Below are 19,395 nucleotides of genomic sequence, written 5' to 3'. Positions count from 1 at the left end.
TTTTCCAGTGTCTCCAGAAAGGTGGAGTGGTGGTCATGGGTCATGGAGGGTGATCTATAGCAGGCCACAATTTGCATTGCAGATTTGCCCAATGTTAGTTGCATATGGATGATCTCAGAGGTATCATGCTGCACCACTAACCTGGAGGTGCAGGTATCCTTAATGAATATGGATACACCCCCTCCTTTTGTGTTTCAGTCCGTGTTCTGTGGCCAAAACGTGTGGTATGAGTTGTAGCTCGGTAGTGCTGGGGTGCTCTCTGGAGCCTTGAACCAGGTTTCAGTTACTGCACAGATGTTGACATTCTCCATATGGAGGAGTGCTTCGAGCGTGTGCATTTTGAGATTTAAACTCCTGGCGTTGAGTAGCATAACCCTCACTGTTTTGTTAATTGTGCTGTTTATGGAGGTGGGTTTGACTTTTGAGCCTTGCCTAAAAAAGGCACTATGGAGGCAGTAAGAGTCTTGGCCAGTATTCGAAAGCCTAGGGGTGACAGGTGCAAGCCATCTCTTGCGAAGCAATGCGGCTTGTTGAGCATGCCATCCCAGGCTGACAGACACTGGATCCCCTTTTCTGTAAAAAAAAAGTCAAGTAAAGACTAGTACTTGATGTATTGGGAACTGAAGATGAATATTAATGGATATTTAGAGACAGGTAAGTGCACTGATGTCAGTGGTGCATTACATACATGTGAAACCCTAAATGCCTTCTACCTAATATATTTTGGTAATTTAAGGAGTGTGTGTGTGTGTGTGTGTGTGTGTGTGTGTGTGTGTGTGTGTGTGTGTGTGTGTGTGTGTGTGTAACCCATTAATTTGCTTTTGTCCTAAAGCCATACTGTGACATACAGTTTATTATGCATTAGACTTCAGACTTTTTTTTACTGAATCCGTTTAACACTGCTACAGTTTTAGTTGTGAGGTTACAGGCTTAGCTGTATGTTGAGTACAGTCATTTGTGTGTACTTCATGAGCTAAGTAATGCTACTGCACTTTTAGGTGCCCATTAGTAACAGAGTCTTGGACAAAAGTTGACCTTTTTTTCCACATTTGATACTTCTCTCTGCTCCTTCTCCAAGTAAATTTTATAATTTTGATCATAAAGAGCCAAGAGACCACATACATAGCCACTCCTCCAAACTTCACAATCCAGAGTGGCTTAGGGGACATAAGCTCACAGTACAGAAGCCATGCACCAACTCCAATCCGCACTCCTGTGTACAGAACTACAAAAAAGAAGTCTACCATGTCTCCTGCAAGGGTGCGGTACTGGCCTATTTCTCGAAGGAACCAGCGGGCTTGCAGTATCGGATTAGTTATTTCACTGCCAAATATAACTGCATTAACTTCTGTGGCCGATTCTCCCAATGCTAAGGCCATGATAATTCCCAGGGTACTCAGCATATGATGAGCCAGCATTACTGCACCCTCTGTCTGGAAGTAAACACACCAGCACATGTCAAAGATAAAATATCCAAGGCTCAAACACAATACCTGCACCTGTAGGCTGGTGTTAGGGCTACCTGAAAAGAGAAAGAAAAAGAGGTATTTAATATTAAAATGACACAGAACAGAGAGCTCTTTTCTCAGGTCTAACATTTACAAATGGTATTCGTTATGTAAAACTATATTCCAGCCCCACAGAATTTTAAATCAGCACTGTTTGGCCCTTTCACTGGCCTACAGGGTCCAACAGCACAGTTGCCCTCAGCACTGCTATTGTGTTTCACCTTTACAGTATGCTCCTTTTTTAGGTCAGTACAGTTATTCTTGATGTGTTGTACCTCTTGACCTCCTCATGTGTACAACTAATGACTGTCTTCTTTGATAGTCTCTGGAAGATATTTATAAAATGAAACAGAGCTAGAGGAATCCCATTTTTGGAAAATGTGCAAAGTTCACAAAATAAAAGATGATAATATGGTATACAACCCAGATGTCCCCTACAGCCACTACAACAAAGGAATATGGCATCTTCCCTGAGTTCAGCTCTCCCTACTCCATAAAAAAGTACACTGTAGTACTAGGTTACATCTTCTGAATGCACTGTTTGGGTCATTTTCTGGTTTCACCATATTTTTTGTTGCTGCTCTTGCCATGAACAACCCTAGAAGGACATCATAGTGGGTGAAGGCATAACAGATGGTCAAATAACTATCCTGTAGCCACTGTAGGATCTTCTCTTTACTGGAATACAGTTAATAATGCAGGACTAAGTCTTCATCAGACTCAATGAACAGGTAGTGATAATGCAGCATGGCATCTGACCTTGAACCATGAACTCTTATAGTGTTTGCAGACATAACCTTGCCCATCTTAGCTCTCCCAGAGGGTTCCTAAGGCTCTCTCTCCTTGTTACCCTGCACTTCTCTTTTAGTGAATGTTTAATTTTAACATTTCTGTTCTAATATTGGAATTTTTTTTATGATTTCATATGAAGTCACATTGTGGCTTGTTGTAAAATATATGTGAATTTTATTTTTTTTGTCCAATGACATTCCAAGTGAGTTGACTCACTGCTTTTGTGCTGTAATAAATAGTTTGTAGAGATTACCCTGTCTCAGTATCACTTTTTATTGGTGTGAAATGAGATTCTTGACACTTTACTGGGATTTTTATTTAGTAGCAATATACTAACCAACAAGCTAAATTTAATTTTCTGCAGTATCTACTTCTTAGAAATAGATACAAACAATTTAATTATGTACAAGTGCAGGTTACTCAACATATAAGTAAACCAATATATAAGTAAACCAATATATAAGTAAAAATGAGATACAGTAGCAACTGCAAGTTACACCAGTGAAAAGAGAGGACAGTCCGTACTAATACTGACAGTGTTAAACCCCAAAATACATAGTTGCTTATATGATTTGTTAAGTGTTTCCCATGCTCATATGAAATTACAACGTAAATCCTTGTGGAAAGGCTGTCTGCTTTCATAGAAAACCATAATCTCCAGGATACCAGCCATTATGGTTTCATAGCTAGAAGGTTCTTTCAATCAAACCTGATCTAATTTTAAGAAATTGTTATAGAAAAATACAGCAAAAGAGCTCCAATGCATGTGCTATATTATAAATATATATATATATATATATATATATATATATATATATATATATATATATATATTTATGGTTATATTTCTAGAGGAGTCCTCCAATACATTACAATCATTCCTAGACAGGGAGCTGCAAAGAAAACTTGCAGAGGCTAAGTGAAACACCCTGCCTAAGGAAGTAGACTGTGGCATGGTTTAACATGTTTTAATATTTCCAAGGTTGAATCATGCTGTGCATTGCTATAGGATCATGGCAAATTCTAAAAGAGTGTGGGATGCTTTGTTAGTAGTAGAATCTCTAGGTATATCATCCATTACATAGGGTACACTCAAGGCTGCAGTTGGATTACTGCGTTCATTTCTAAAGACCATTGAGAGAATGTAAAAGGAAATGATCATGACAGCAATGGAAAGGGAAACACTGAATATGAGAAAAGGCTCAGAGCATATACATGCTAGATAAAAGAAGTAAGCATATTAAATATAATGTGGGCATGTCACATCTTTAGGGACATGTGGCTGTTATAGAACTGAAGAGGAAAGAATGAGGGACGTGGGTCACAAATGGTAACTGAAGTGGAAGAAGACTTAGAATCAGGAAACATTGTAGTTTGGAATTGGTGGTAGGTCCCTGGAATCCATTGCTGGGATGAGGCATGGACTGTACAGCTACAGAAGGTTTTAGGGGTGCTTGAAACTGATGAAGGGAAGGAAAGAGATTGTTACATAGAACTAGCCGCATCATTCACTTGCTTTTGATGGGCTAAATGTTTTTATTATTTTTCTTAATATGGCATAAAACAACTGTCTTGATGGTCATCAGTTCAGCATACTTCATTTTACATGAAAGGTGCCACAGTACATCAGAAATGTACTTGTGATAAAGGTATCACTTAAGTTCACCTCAGTGGTTCCTCTGAATTCCTAGGCTTACATTTGTTTATATTACTGAACTGTTTTAGAGGATACTTCTTCCATTGTCGTGCAATCTATGCTACTTGTGCAAAGCAATACTGGTTTTAATATCTGCATGCAAAATCACATCAAAAACTCAAAGAGTTGTATTATCTCTACTCAGTATGTTTCTATAAATGTGTTTCTGTAAGTGTGAACAGAGTAATGCTATCTGGAATGAAAACAGATGCTGTTTTCCATCTGTATATAAAACAAACTCTTATTCAGAGTTTAAATGTATTTGTATCATGCCTACTGATTATGTTTCTCTAAATGTAATTGGCCAAATGCTCTGACAAATGTCAAATTTTAAACCCTGTCTGTTAATGTAGCAAGCCCTAACTATGACTGAGGTGACCCAAGTTCAATTTGCAACTTGGGCATGCTGTTGGAGATGGCACATGGATGGACGATAAATTATAAGGTTTGTACTGCTGATTGATACACAGTTATACTCTCACACCAGTTGACCACAGTGAGATTAGAACCCCTACCTAAGTATGTTGACTTGAGAATACAGTATTTAAATCAGGCATCATTGCAGAAGTCTAAGGTATATGTATTTTCATTTCTCTTTGGGGGCAGGATGTTGTGCTGTGTTAAGTATTGTCAGCTAGGCACACAACAACATTGCTGGAAGTACCAGAGCCATGATAGTTAAATCACACATTTGGGCAAGGCAGATATGGAACATGTCACCACATGAGTGTCTCCCAGAGCCATTTTATGTTCCCAAGTGAAACCAGCATATTGGGGCCAGATTAGGATACCAAAATGAACGTATAATATCATTATGGTTTTACAGGCAACATAACCTCTCTCCTTCATCCATCAGATTTGTTTTCCAGTCCTCTTACCACCCTGCCAAAGACGCTTCACCCAGGGAGTAAGAACAGGATTAAAGGTCCATCTGTATTCAGATTAGCTTCCTAATCCCTTCCAATACTGTCAAGGCCAGTCCACACGAGAGGTATTACCAGGAACAGATGTTGGTGAAACTGGGGGTCACCCCAGTACTGCAGTATTGTTTGTGCAGCTGAGGCTGTGCAGCATGTAAATTATTTTGTGTTTAAGCTTTTTTCTCTGGCCTTCAATGGAAATGTTAGCTAAAATGATACAATGTACATTTGCCAGGCACCATTCTTTGAATAACTAGGCACAGGAAAACACCTTCAGTGTCACTACTGCTCTCTTTAGTTTGTTCTAAAACTGACAGTATTCTCACCTGTAGTTTGGTTAAGACTGTCTGTATGTTAACATACAAACAGTCTACAATACACTGCTTCCAAATCAAGATACTGCCGACCTTTAGTAATATTCACTGTGATGCACAGTCTTCTTACCCTATGTATGTCTCACCTTTTTTGTCTTCTGGAGACAAACCTGGGAAAATGAAGAATATAGCATTACACGTGGTCTTATTTTTCATTTCCAAACAGGAAACAAACATGAGGTCATTCTGACAGATGGGGATTAAACTGTGTTCAATAGGAACAAAACAGAAATATGACTACAAAACTAATAAACAGACATTTTTTATCTCATGCACTCCCACCACACTGCTATTATTCTATTCCAGATATTCACTACTGTTTCAGTACTACAGTATGTTCACATGTCCCTCTTACTTTCCCCTCCCACAGTTTTAATGGCTTGCCCTACAAGCCTCTTCATTTACAGCAGTATTATATTCCATTCCTTGCTCAGAACACAGATACCTGCAGATATTGCCATGTCTCATTTCCTCCCTATGTCAGAATGCTTTGACATACCATGATGTTTCTTCATAGAAACCTTGTTGTAACTCTTGCACCACTGAACTGAAGATCCAGCTTATTTTTTCTTGCTTATGCCCTCATCTTGCCTCCGGAACACTTAAAAGTAATTATTTTCTTATTTTTGTTATCAATATATTGTATACTTGATAATTTACTTCCAATGAGAAACAAATGCTAATGCTTCTGTATAGCTCACCTGGATGGGTAAAGGGCCATGGTCCATCAATAAAGCCGACATATGCAGAGAGACAAATGATGAGGATCCCATGTGTTAGGGTCACCAGCCTGCAGTTCCATTCATACCCATGCGTTCTGTTCAGCTGACATAATGTAGCGTAGAGAGAATACCAACCAATGACACTGCAAATGGCCTGCAGCACCAGCCAGCTCATCACACTGCAAAATGCATCATACAAACACTGAGATGTTTGAACCAAACTAAAACAGCAACAGACATAGAAGATACAGCATATCTGCTAAAAAAGTGTTGGAGATAATGTTTGTTTACTGCTTGGTTACTGTTTTACATAAAGTAAGAAAACAAAAAGACAGAGATATGCATCAATAATTATTTTTATTGCAGGGCACAATATTTTGCTTAGCTATACTGCTGAATGAAATCTATAACCCAGTGAAGTCATGCAGTCTGCTAACCGGAACTGATCTAGCAGTAATTATGGGTAAATACTAATGTATGGTCTCGTGAATTATAGTGTGTTACACATTCAAGCCCATAATAACCTAGCAGAGATTGGAAATTATGACCTCAGGGGAAAGGGAACAACATGAAATGTTGTCCTGCCATTTGCCTCTTACAAAGAACAGAAACAGCAAAGTCATTCCTGTTTCATGATTCAGCATGGATAGGGATTAATGCAGTTGCAACTAATGTATTAGAAAGAGATAGTATCATCAGATGTTCTAGCCACTATGAACCTGACCAGACATAAAGTGCACTGCTCACATGTGTACACCCACACCTGGTTACATCTTGTCTCTTCTTGTCCTTCAATCTTATTTGTGCTTGAGAACACAAACATAGTTACAACACACTGAAGTGATACATACGGCACCATTTGCCTCTAACAAACCTGTATACATAAATTGCCATTAATGCAGCCTAGACCTGTCCACCACCAGCATCAGCTGGGCCCAGTGTATCCTTGGCGTGTGGATTCAGACTTCACTAGTCTAAGCACTTCTGAGTTTATATTAAGCTCCTCAAGAAAATGGGCAAGCCAAAATACATACACTTACAGGAACACCACATCTCTGCTGAACAGATACATGCCTAAGTAAAGTCACAGACGTTCTCCAGTCATGTATACCACTGTTTTGACACACACACACTGCCTTACTAAATACAAGAGCATAACATGGCATATACTTATACTTGTGCTGAGTTTTTGAGAATAAGAAGTTATGTACTCACCATAACGTTCATCTGAGTAGGTATCTTCATTTGTCAGCAACCTTTGGGATACGGATCCGATCTCGGATCCGAGCCGGCAACTTCTACCGCAGCACAGATCTGAGCTCCTAGCTCCTCCCTTTACCCATAATCCCCTGCACACCCTGACTGACCTCAGATCAAGTTTGCCCCATAGCACAGCTGATAAAAGTGTCCCAAAGGGAATAGATGCTAAGAACCTCAAGAATGATCATTTTGGTCAGGGGGAAGGATGGGGGGATGGTTGCAGACAAATGAAGATACCTACTCAGATGGAACATTATGGTGAGTACATAACTTCTTAATCTGAAGTAGGAACTTCATTTGTCAGCAACCTTTGGGACAGAGTCCCCAGCTACCTAAATCTTGGGTGGCCTTCATGGAAGGATATTCCGGAGCACCGCAGAGCCAAAGGACGCCCTACCTCGGGAGACAACATCTATTTTATAGTGGCTGATAAAGGTGTGAGATGAAGCCCAAGTGGCTGCAGAACAAATGTCATCCAAAGGAACCCTAGCTTGAAAGGCCACCAATGTGGCAACGGCCCTAGTAGAATGAGCATGGACTCCTTGAGGTGCAGGCCTTCCCGAGCTCTGATATGCTAAGAGAATACAACTCAAAATCCATCGAGAGAGAGAAACTTTAGAAACTGGCTTACCGAAATTACTTTTGGCAAAGGAGATAAACAACTGATCGGATTGCCTATGATCAGCAGTTCTATGAATATAAAAACGTAGCCGTCTGTGTACATCTAAGAAATGCAGCTTGTACTCTCCTTTGTTTTGAAAGTTGGGGAAAAACACTGGGAGATTGATAGATTGATTAATGTTCGCTTCTGAAGATACCTTAGGTAGGAAGGACGGATTGATCCTGAGGTAAACTCTATCTTGGTGAAAGACCAAATATGGTGGTTTGACACAAAGAGCTTGCAATTCCGATACTCTTTTGGCTGAAGTTATGGCCACCAAAAAGGCTGTCTTCCAAGAAAGAAATTTAAGATCAACCGTGGCCGCCGGTTCAAAAGGGGGACCAGTCAAGGCCTGCAAGACTAGGGATAAATCCCATGGAGGTACCACCTCTTTGACTGGAGGCCTAAGGAGGAAGGTACCTTTGAGGAAGGTCTTAAATAGTTTGGAAGTGATAAGAGGGCCAGACTCTTGCCCTACGTGATAGTATGAGATTGCTGCAAGTTGTACCTTGACTGTGGAAGAACTAGCTCCCTGGTGAAAGAGAGAGGTTAGAAAATCTAGAACCAACGCTATCGGGGCTGTAAGAGGGTCTAAATGACAGTGTTCTGCCCAGATGGAGAAGCGTTTCCACTTACTCCGATAAACCCTCCTGGTGGAAGGCTTGTGAGCTGCTACTAGAATGGCTTTGACAGGTGATGAGATCCCAGGAGTCCTTATGAGGAGTGGAACTGGAGCAACCAAGCCGTCAGCTTGAGGTTGGCCAGGTTTGGAGTCGGAAGATCGAGAGGGTGAGAAATGAGATCCGGGAGGGGATCCAGAATCCATGGTGGATACACTAGGTGAGACTATAGGTAAGGGAACCACGTCTGACGAGGCCAGAATGGGGCAATGAGGATCATCTTGCTCCCCAACTGACTGGCTTTCTGCAATAATTTCAACATCAGGGGTAGAGGAGGGTAAGCATAAAGCAGACCGGGAGGCCAAGCATGAACTAGAGAGTCTCTCGGGGACTCCCCCGGAGGGGGGATCAGAGCGAAGTAATCGTTGCATTTGGTATTTAAAGGAGAGGCAAAAAGATCACAACAAGGTCGCCCCCATCGAGACCATTCGTAAGGAGTCAGGATAGTACGAATGAGCCTGTCCGCTAGAATGTTGGACCATCCCGGAATGTGCGTTGCTATGAGAAAGAGGTTGGTGGAAATCGCCCATTCTCACACTCTCATGGCCTCGCGGCAAAGGGGGTAAGACCTGGTTCCCCCCTGTTTGTTGATGTACCAGACGACTGACATGTTGTCTGTCTGTACTGCAATCGTCCCTACCAGAAGAAAGCTGTGTAGTGCCTGCAACGTCAAAAGCACCGCCCTCATCTCTAGGACGTTGATATGCAATGAGGTCTCTACGTCGTTCCACGTGCCTTGGACTGTCCTGCCTGAAAAATGCCTCCCCCACCCCAGGCGAGAAGCGTCCGTGGTCACTGTGTCAACTGGTGGTGGTAGTGAGAAGGGACGTCCCGTGTGGAGATTGGGGGACTGGAGCCACCACACGAGCGACCTTCAGCAAACCTTGCTTAAGGGAATGGGATGAGACAGGGGGTTGCGAGACAGGGACCATTGTACCTGGAGGGTCCACTGCAGGACCCTCATGTTCAACCAGGCCAATGACAGCAATGGGATTGCAGCCGCCATAGATCCTAAAGCCCTCAGGACCAATTCCGCCGAAGGAGTTTGCAGTTGAAGGATGGCCTGCACGTGCAACATCAGGTTCCGAAGCCGATCTGGAGTCAAGAATACAAGCATCTGCCTGGAATCCAGTCTCGCCCCTATAAAATCCAACACCTGTGTAGGGACCAGAGAGGATTTGGTCATGTTGATGGTTAACCCTAATAGTGGAGCCAGACTGAGGAAATAATCCCTGCATGAGCAAAGTAGATGCCTTGTTGGGGCAGTAAGGAGCCAGTCGTCCAGGTACGGAAAGACCTGAATTCCCTGGAGTCTCAGGTGGGCCGCTATTATCGCCAGGACTTTGGTGAACACCCTGGGGGCTGACATGACGCCGAAGGGGAGGGCCCTGAATTGAAAGTGACTGGCCCCCAGCCAGAAGTGGAGAAGCCTCCTGGAACGCCTGTCCACTAGAATGTGATAGTACGCATCCTTGAGGTCTATGGAGCACATCCAGTCGTCCTCCCGCAATAAGGGGAGGACGGATTGCAAAGTGACCATTCGGAACTTTTCTTTGGGTACCGCCAGGTTTAGGAGTGAGAGGTCGAGGATGGACCTCAAGTCCTCCATCTTTTTTGGCACCAGAAAGAACCTGGAGTAAAACCCTGATCCGATTTGATCTGGGGGGACGGGCTGGATGGCTCTTTTTTGCAGAAGCTGCTGAATTTCTGCAGCAGCCGCCTCCCTCTGACTGGGTGGTACGTCGGGGAGGCCTCTGATTCTGGGGGTTACGATAAAGGGAATTTGGTAACCTCTGGATATAATACGAAGCACCCAGCGATCCATTGTTATGAACTCCCACATTGCTAGGTGCCTCGAAAAACGCCCCCCGACTGCCTCCAGAGTGGAGCAGCCGGGCAACCCCTCAGGGGTTCTGCGTGGGCCTCTCAGAGAACGGATCTCTGGACCCAAAATTCCTGGGACCCCCTCTGCCTCTGGGGCGGCGTCCTCCCTGTCCTCCTCTGCCACGAGAGGACTGGTTGTCCTGAGCAGACTGGGATTGATGCGATTTTCAGAACCACATATTCTTCTGACCCTTTTGGTTCTTGGAAAAGGACCTCTGGGGTGCAGAGAAGCAGACTCCGATGGCAGACAAAGTCTTCCCGTCTTTCTCGCTCTGGACAAGAGTGTCGCGAACGGTTTTGCAGAACAGTGCAGAACCTTCAAAAGGGGCATTTGCGAATGACACCTTAAAGGGTTCCGAGAAGTCACAGTGATGGAGCCAGGCCTGTCTCCTCATGACAAGCCCGACTCCGCTTGCTCTAGCGGCTCCCTCCGTAGCATGAGACAAGAGCCGCATAGAGGTGTTAGAAATAGAGTGGAGGGTGGCCATTCGGGAGGAGTACAGATCCTTGTCTCCCTCCAACATGGACCCTGGGGTGAAGCAGCGTATTCCTTAATTAGATCCCGCTGCATCCGAATGACGTGTGCCATGTAGTTCAAGGCCCTCATAGAGAAGGTCGCTGAACTGAAGGCCTGCTTCCCAAGATGGTCCATCGCGTGAGACTCCTTGCTCGGAGGATGAACCGTGGGGCTCTCCTGAGCCAACTCTTTCTTGGTGGCTGCAGCCACCAACATGGCATCCACAGGGGGACCTCTGCTCCAGTGTGATCTCTCTGCAGGGGGGCTCAAAATTTTGTCCGGGCGCTTGGGGACTGGCTCTGTGGTGTCTGGTTCCTTCCAAGCCCTAGTGGATATGAGATCCACCAAGGGGACGGGGGGGGAGGGGACACCCAAGAGGTAGATGGTCCTGCCTCAAGGAATACGGACTCATCAGAGGAAGCCTTGGGGGCAGACCACCCACCCCTGATTTTGAGCATTTCCATGATGTCTCCGAAGGAGACATCCTCGGGGGGTGACCTAGGGGAGCCTTCCCCTTCATCTAAGTCCGTATCTTCGGTGAGAGACTCAGGAGAGTCCAAGTGCCTCCTCTTGCACTTCGCCTTGTGAGGAACCTCCTCGGGGGGGGGGCTGTCCGAGGAGTCCTCACGGGCTGTATCTTGTTCCACTGGAACCCCTAGAGGTGCTAAGGTAGGCTGCCCCGAGGGCCGGTTGAGGAGAGCCAGGACCAGATGAGAAGGAGTGCGGGAGGGAGCCGAAGCCAGGACCGGAGGCCTGGAAGCACTCAACAGTGCCCACTCCACCGCAGTGAAAGCCGATGGGGAGCCGCTCTCTGACGGATCCGAGACCCGACTCCCACTCGGATCCGAAGCGGGGATCGGACCCTGCGCCGAGAACGTCGGATCCGAAGGACCAGTGTGCTCCGACCGGGATGGAGCCGAAAGCACTCTGAATCCCTCGGATCTGAAGCTCGGCCCATGGCTCCGAGAGGTCGGATCCGACAAACTCGAGGGAACCGTCGGAGCCAACGTGCCCAGCACAGTCGGCTCCGACCCACCCCCGGATCCAACATGGTTCGGCTCCGAGCGATCCGAACCCGGAATGCGGGTCGGAGAAGGAGCAATATGGGCGAAAAAAGGGGTCGAGCCCCCCCCCCGGAGGGGGGGGAGGCAAGAGCACTCCCACCTGCATCTGGGCCTGGATGAATCTCCTCATCATCCAGTCCATGTCCGCATCTGACATGCTAAAGGTGGACCTTGAGGAGGCCGACCTGGAGTGCCACCTCGATGACCTCGACGGGGACCGGGTCACCTCCTCCTCGGGTCCCGGGGAGAAATGAGGGGATCGGATCCGAGGAGGAGGAGACCAAGAAGCCCTGGACGGAGAAGCCCGCTTGGCGGGCGGGGCCGATGAAGAGTCCTCGGCCCGCCGCTTAAGGTGCTTCTCCCTCCGCTTCTCTTTCCTGGCCTCCCTATCCTCCGGAGCCGAAGCGGGAGGTTGAGTCCCGGTCGGAGGAAGGAAGGCAGGAGTGACCGCTACCGGGGGGTAGCGGTCACTGAAGTACCAGAGGCCGGAGCAGAGTCTGGGGGTAAAAGGCCTGCCAGAACCAGCTTCGACCTCCGATCCTTAAGTGCCCTGGGGTTGAACGCTGTGCAAATCGCGCAACCCGTAGAGAGTTGTTCAACCCCAAGGCACCTAACGCACTCAGTGTGGCCATCAGCCGGTGAAAGCTTGTGACCACACTCGGTGCATTTGGAAAAAAATGGCTTTAGGGGCCTCCGACATAACTAAAGTAAAGCACACTCACTAGGCCCCTACACTCAAGACACACACACACGCTACAACCAGTGGGGGCAGGGAGGAAAAATTAAATTAAAATTTAAGCTAAGTAAGCTAAAAAGTAAGAAAGTATTAGCGTTAAGGGGAAACCTAACATGCACACACAACCACTCAATAAGAATATAAAAGAAAAACTGTTTTCTCACAGAATCGCCAAGAGCTCTGGAATCTAGCTGTTGCTTGAAGAGCGGCAAACTAGATCTGAGGTCAGTCAGGGTAGGCAGGGGATTATGGGTAAAGGGAGGAGCTAGGAGCTCGGATCTATGCTGTGGTAGAAGTTGCCGGCTCGGATCCGAGATCGGATCCGTATCCCAAAGGTTGTTGACAAATAAAGTTCCTACTTCAGATGCACAGTTAACTGTTGGACTAATACTGTATAATGAAATTCTGACACATTTTTCTTCTACTGCATCTGAAGTTGTGAGGTACAATATACATTTCAGGTTTGTAACTGCTCTCTGTTTTCCATGATAGTACAATGTATTCAGAATCTAAAAACACAGCAGATCAATTTACCAAAGTTTTCTCTATTGATGAGGCCCAAATCATGGCATTAATCTGAATGTGAACATTAGGTACAGGTGTAAGTATTGTGGTGGTGGTGGGAGTGGGTGAGTGAGAGACTGCTGCAGTTCTCTGGTCTTGAACCTCTAGTGCTTCTATTACAGATATAGGAGGATATTCATATAAAAATTCAACATTATCTAACAACATCACAGGTCTCACAAATGCTTTATTAGATATACTAGCATTTAAGTCTTTATGCTGCACCACATTCAATATTTATTATTTTTATTGCAGAGTTTGTCATGATGGGAACAAAATACTTACATTTACTTTTTGTGGTCATTTTATTTTTGTTTCATTTTTTTGGCCCAGGTACCTACTAAGAATTTGACCTTCTCTTACATCATTAATTCCCTAAACTGAGTCACAGTTGACTGGGAGAGGTTGTCATTAAGGCAGCTAGTGGGGTGATTTGAAACTTTTTTTTTTGCTTTTTCCCCATTCTAAATGTACATATTCTGTGAGGAACTCAGCTATCCAAAGAGGGTGTCCCCTCACTTCTGCAAGGGGTGCTACCTGTACCCAGCACAGTCTCTTCACCCATGGTATGACTTTGCATTCTGTACCAGGGAGGTCATGCCACTTTATGTGCCTCCAAGTGCAAGCAAACCCCTTTCTCCTTGGAGGGGTGAGGGAGTTATGCACCTTCACTCCTTCCCCTTTCATTCCATGCTCCACCAGTATTGGGACTGGTAATCAAACCCCAGATCTCTTGGGTTGTAGCTAAGTCTCCATCCTTCTTTACCACAGAGTCAAGTCTTATCTGTTTACTAAATTTTAGATGTAAATGTTATAGAGATATTGTGGATTCTTTAAGTCTTAAAACCATTATGTCATGCAGACACAGTTGTTTCCATGTTCACTTTTAAGATTTGAAACTTTTTGCCCAGACTGTCGCTGAAAATAATCTTCCAACTAGTCCCCAATAATGTTGCTGTCAAATAAATAAAAAAACAAACAAATGAATAAATAAATGGTACTTGAGTACTATCGCAACCAGATTCTAAATGAGTCACTCTGAAATTGTGCTTATGCTGTGGATATTCACTGCCATTACTGTGTTGTTAGAATGTTTTATACTGGTCGAGGAAAGTGCTATTTTAACTTTTTACTGGCTTTAAGTATTTGGAGTACAGGCTGTATTCTCGTGAGCTGAGACTCATTTCATAACCTTGCTGTTTCTTTTCTGTTTGTAATAATGTGTAGGCGGCCTGTAGGTGCAGTTGGATGGTGCATAATCCTACTTGGACTTGTTGCACTGTGAGTGTGACGTCTGTAACCACTGATAGTACTTTTTTTTTTTTTGCCTTCATACTTTCTGGAGCTCAGCATAAATGTGCATTTAGGCATTTATCCATCTGCTGTGGCTTGCTTGTATCACTGTAAACTGTTATCATTGAAAAGGGAATTTCCCCATGTTGCATGATGACCTGACATGGGTTAGGAGTTGCGGCCGTCCATTGCGATGTTAACATAATGAAGGTGGAAAAAGTACACTAACTGTATTTTCCATGAATCACCAAGGATTGCAGTCAGAACTGCAGAACAGATAAACTCATTCCGCTGTAACATTAGGAATTATACCAGGACAGAAATCTGGTTCTGATAAGTACCAAATAAATAAATAAATTTTTTCATAACAGAAAAAAAAGGATTTAAAATCTAAACTAAATGTTCAAAATGTGTCATCAAATGGGGAAAAAAATTTAGTTAACAAAATAATAGCATTCATAGACAAAAAGTACAGCTGTGTACACTTACCATAAATGTAGATGATGTAATGGGATCCTATCTTGCCTACATTCATAACTGATGGGTTCGGAGCCGATCCGTCGGCTCCAACTCGGCCACTATATACTAGAACAAAGTCTCTCATTGGCTGGGCTACCCCTTATCCCAGAATGCACCATGCCTGCTTCCCCAGATCTCGTTTGCCGCTTTTCAAGCTGGACGTGGTCTCGACTTGGCTGGAGCTAAGTGTATTTTCTTGACCTTTTTGGTCTTTTTGGCTAGGGTTTCTGTCAGCTTTTAAACAAACAGCTGTTTTAACAGCTTTGTGAGCGTTTGTGGTCAGTTTTGTGAAAATTTAGATTTTATTATTTTTAGCGCTTCTAGTGTACTGGGCAAGGCCCGTTTGAGTTAGAGGGCCTTTGCCCTTATTGTGTGTTTACATATTCTTTTCTTGTTGTGTGACTGAATTAGTTTTCGGGATAAGCCCGTTTAAGTTAGAGGGCTTTAGCCCATATATTACCTTACTTCTGACCTGTTGTATCGGGCTAAGCCCGTTTAAGTTAGAGGGCCTTAGCCCATTTATTAGTGTACCTCTGTATTTTTTGTTAGCTATCTGTCTCCTGTTTTTTCTACTGTACTCAAAATGTCTAAGGAGCAGAAATCAGGATTTAAAAAGTGTGCAAAATGTAATTATAAAATGTCTATTACAGACAGTCATGCTGTCTGCGTGTACTGTTTAGGGCCTAAACATCTACAGGATACTTGCAGTGTGTGTCACGCTTTTTCTTCCAGGGTTCTCCAGGAAAGACAAAACAAGCTGATACTTAGGGGTCTTATTAAGCCTTCATTTGAGGAAGCGTTAGCTTCATCTCCAGCTTCTAAAAAGAAGAGATCGTCGGCTCCGACTAGTCTGTCGGGCCCGACACCCAAGAAGCATAGATCGTCGGCTCCGACCAGTCCATCGGACCCGACAGCTAAGAAACATGGATTGACTTCTTCTTCCTCGGCTCCAATGGCTTCGGAGCCGATTGCTGAAGGGTCTGCCTCGGTGCTTCTTCCTTCGGCTCCATTGGTGTCGGAGCCGCAGGTTAGTGCATCGAGAGGCCAATCACCTACTTCGGCTCCTTTGGTCTCGGAGCCGTTGGAGGTGTGCAGCTCAGACTCTTCCCCCTCGGCCCCGGAGCCTTCTTTGGCGCCGACACTGTTACAGCCGGTCCCGGTCTCGGATCCGACAGTGCTGGAACCTTTTCAGAGCCGATCCCCTGCTTTATCGGAGCCGAGGCAGAAGTCTTCTCGGCCCCAGTCTATTTCCTCCAAATCCTCTAGGTTGTCGGATTCGGATTTGGATAGGGTTATCCAGAGGCTGTTCCAGTCCCCAGTTTTTACTAAAATGATCTCGGCACCAGCCCATGCGGCTTCGGAGCCGATTCCACATTCTGTGCATTTGATTCCTCCTCCGACCCCCTTGGAGCCGTTGGAGTCGGTGCGGGTAGAACGCAGCGGAATCGTCCAGTCGGAGCAAGGACCCCCTCGGAGTTTCTCTGCTCCGACCTTCATTACTACCCTGTCCTCGGTGTCAGGGTTTGGTACCGGGTCTTCCTCGGTGGGGGCCGAGGGCAACACTGTGGAGCTCGCCTCTTTGATGCCCAGTCTTCCCCTCGGGGCATCGGCCGCAGGTATTCCCGGTACCGCCATGGTCTCTCAGCAAGTGCCCTCTGCAGAGTCTGGAGGTCCTGCTTTTGAGGCCATGAGGAGTGCGCTGGCCATGACCTTGCCGGTTCAGCAGGTTTCTACCTCACCGTCCCAAGTTTTGGGTACTGGTGCCTCTGGAGACATTCTTTCCCACGACAGTGGGGCCCCAGGGCCTGAGGATACCCCCTTAGAGGGTTCCCTTCTTCCAGGGGGGTCCTTCTGAATCTGCTTCGGATGAATGCCCAAGGAAGAAACTGTGTAAGAGGAAGCACGTTGATTCCCAAGATGAATCCGTCACTTCAGATACTGACCTCGATGATGTGGAGGGGTCCCCTAAATCGTCCCCCGATGACGTCTCCTTCTCAGATATCCTTGAGATCTTGAGACAGAGAGGCGACTGGCAATCCAAAGCCCCTACCGCTGAGGAGTCAGTCTTCCTCAAGGCCTTCGGGGCCCAGTCCTCCTCCTCCTGGGTGTCTCCACCCTTCGACGAGTTATTAGATCTAATCTCTCGGAGGGTGTGGGAGCATCCTGATACAGCGGAACCGGTGCCTGCCAGGCCTAATAAGTTTCTTTCAGCCCCTCCCCAGAAAGAATTCCTCACTAAGGGTGTTGCAGTTGATGCTATGGTGGTGGCATCTGCCACTCAGCAGGACGTGGCAGAGGCTTCAATGTCTATTCATCCTCTTAATAAGGATTCTAGGAGCATGGATAGGTACGGGAAGCGTACCCTTTCTTCAGCGACCTTTACCCTGCGGTCGCTGAACTATCTCTGTCATTTTACAAGGCTCCAAAGGGACCTCCTCAAGGAGTTAGGAGAGTCTCTTGTGGGTAATCTTCCTGAGGCATTAGCACAGACCGTAGGCGCCCAGATGACTACCCTATCTTCTATTGTCAACTCGTCCATGAGGCTCATTTCCTATGCAGCCGAAGGGGTGAGTAGAGCAGCGGGCACAGGAGTGGCTCTTAGGAGACAAGCCTGGTTACGCTTGTGTCCACTCGCGGAGGCCTTTAAGTCTTCCTTCGCCGACGCCCCCTTTGATGGGTCTTCTTTGTTTGGACCCAAGGTGAAGGACACACTTACTCGGTGCGAGCAGGAGGGCAAGACCTTGACTACCGTTGGGGCCCATTTTTCCGCACCCTCTAGACCCTATCCCAAGGCCCAGAGAGGAGGGAAAATGTGGTTCAGGAAATCCCAAAAGTTCTTCTCTACTCCACCGAGTGATCCCCCCTCCAGAGGCAGGGGGGGGGAATTCAGGAAGACGCCGCCCTAGAGGTGGCAGAGGCCCCCATAACTCTGGAGACCACGACTCCTTTCGTGGTTCTTCCTACCCTCAACATCCCTAGGATGTGGCCCGGCTGTGCCTCTCCGGAGCCAGTCGGGGGTCATTTTGCGAAACACCCACAGGCTTGGAAATCTATAACCAAGGATCAGTGGGTGCTTCGCATTGTAACCGGAGGCTACCTCATCCCCTTTTTCAAGCCCCCTCCTCCAAGGAGAATCCTGGACATGACACCCAGTCAACGGGATCTAGCAGCCGTAGAAGTTTCAAAGCTGCTAAGCAACGGGGTCATCCAGCCCATCCCCGCCGACCAGATCGGATCAGGAACTTACTCAAGATTATTTTTGGTGCCAAAAAAGACAGGGGACGTAAGGCCCATTTTGGACCTAAGCTCTTTAAATCGTTTCATGAAGAAGTCCAAGTTCTGGATGGTCACTCTTCAGTCCATTCTCCCGTTATTGGAGAAGGATGTATGGATGTGCTCCATAGACCTCAAGGATGCTTACTATCACATTTTGATACGTCAAGAGTCCAGGAGTCATTTACGCTTCCGCCTGGGAACCAGTCATTTCCAGTTTCGTGCACTGCCCTTTGGTCTCACCACAGCCCCCAGGGTGTTTACCAAGTGTCTGGCAGTGGTGACAGCTCACTTGAGAAGTCTAGGATTCCAAGTGTTTCCCTATCTCAACGACTGGCTCCTCACTGCCACCTCCAAGTATCTACTGATTCGAGCGCTGATGGCCACAGTAACCTTGGGTCTCTCGCTGGGAATCACTTTCAATTGGAAAAAATCTGTGCTGCGGCCATCTCAGCATATCACATTCATAGGCGCAGAGTTAGACACAAAAAGAATGCGGGCATTTTTGCCATCAGAAAGAATTCAGGTTCTACAATCACAGGTTCTAAATTTGTTACCCAAATCTCGAGTTCCAGCCAGACAGATTCTTCAGTTATTGGGCACCATGGCTACAACTATCCTCTTAGTACCGTTAGCCAGGCTGCACATGCGGGTGCTGCAATGGCTATTATCGGTTCAATGGTCGTACCAAGAACTTCCCCTGAACCACCTGGTTCTGATTACGGACAGTTGTCATCGGGACCTCTGCTGGTGGCTGTGTCGGTCCAACCTGGACCGGGGGCGTCCTTTCGCCCTTCAGCCCCCTGTTGCCACAGTGACCATGGACACCTCCCAGATAGGGTGGGGGGGTCATTATCTGGACAGGTCTGTCCAAGACACTTGGCAGGATTGCGAAGCGCACCTTCACATCAATATCCTGGAAATGAGAGTGG

General features: G+C 46.0%; 1 protein-coding gene across 1 annotated transcript in view; it reads right to left on the bottom strand.

Annotated features, from left to right (window-relative positions):
• Positions 1 to 492: 492 nt before the first annotated feature.
• TLCD5 (TLC domain containing 5) overlaps positions 493 to 19,395 on the bottom strand; it is a 44,629-nt gene continuing 25,726 nt past the window's right edge. The window contains exons 2-3 of the mRNA XM_044081155.1: positions 5,992 to 6,191; positions 493 to 1,522 (exon numbers count right to left, since the gene is read on the bottom strand). Of these exons, the coding sequence (XP_043937090.1) occupies positions 984 to 1,522; positions 5,992 to 6,187 (735 nt within the window). The 5' untranslated portion in view covers positions 6,188 to 6,191 and the 3' untranslated portion in view covers positions 493 to 983. The remainder of the gene's footprint in view (positions 1,523 to 5,991; positions 6,192 to 19,395) is intronic.

Source organism: Protopterus annectens, chromosome 8.part0, assembly GCF_019279795.1.
Source record: "Protopterus annectens isolate FY-2018-M chromosome 8.part0, PAN1.0, whole genome shotgun sequence".
NCBI lineage: Eukaryota > Metazoa > Chordata > Ceratodontiformes > Protopteridae > Protopterus > Protopterus annectens.
Note: the sequence above shows the minus strand (reverse complement) of the source record. Positions and strands in the feature narration are given on the sequence as shown.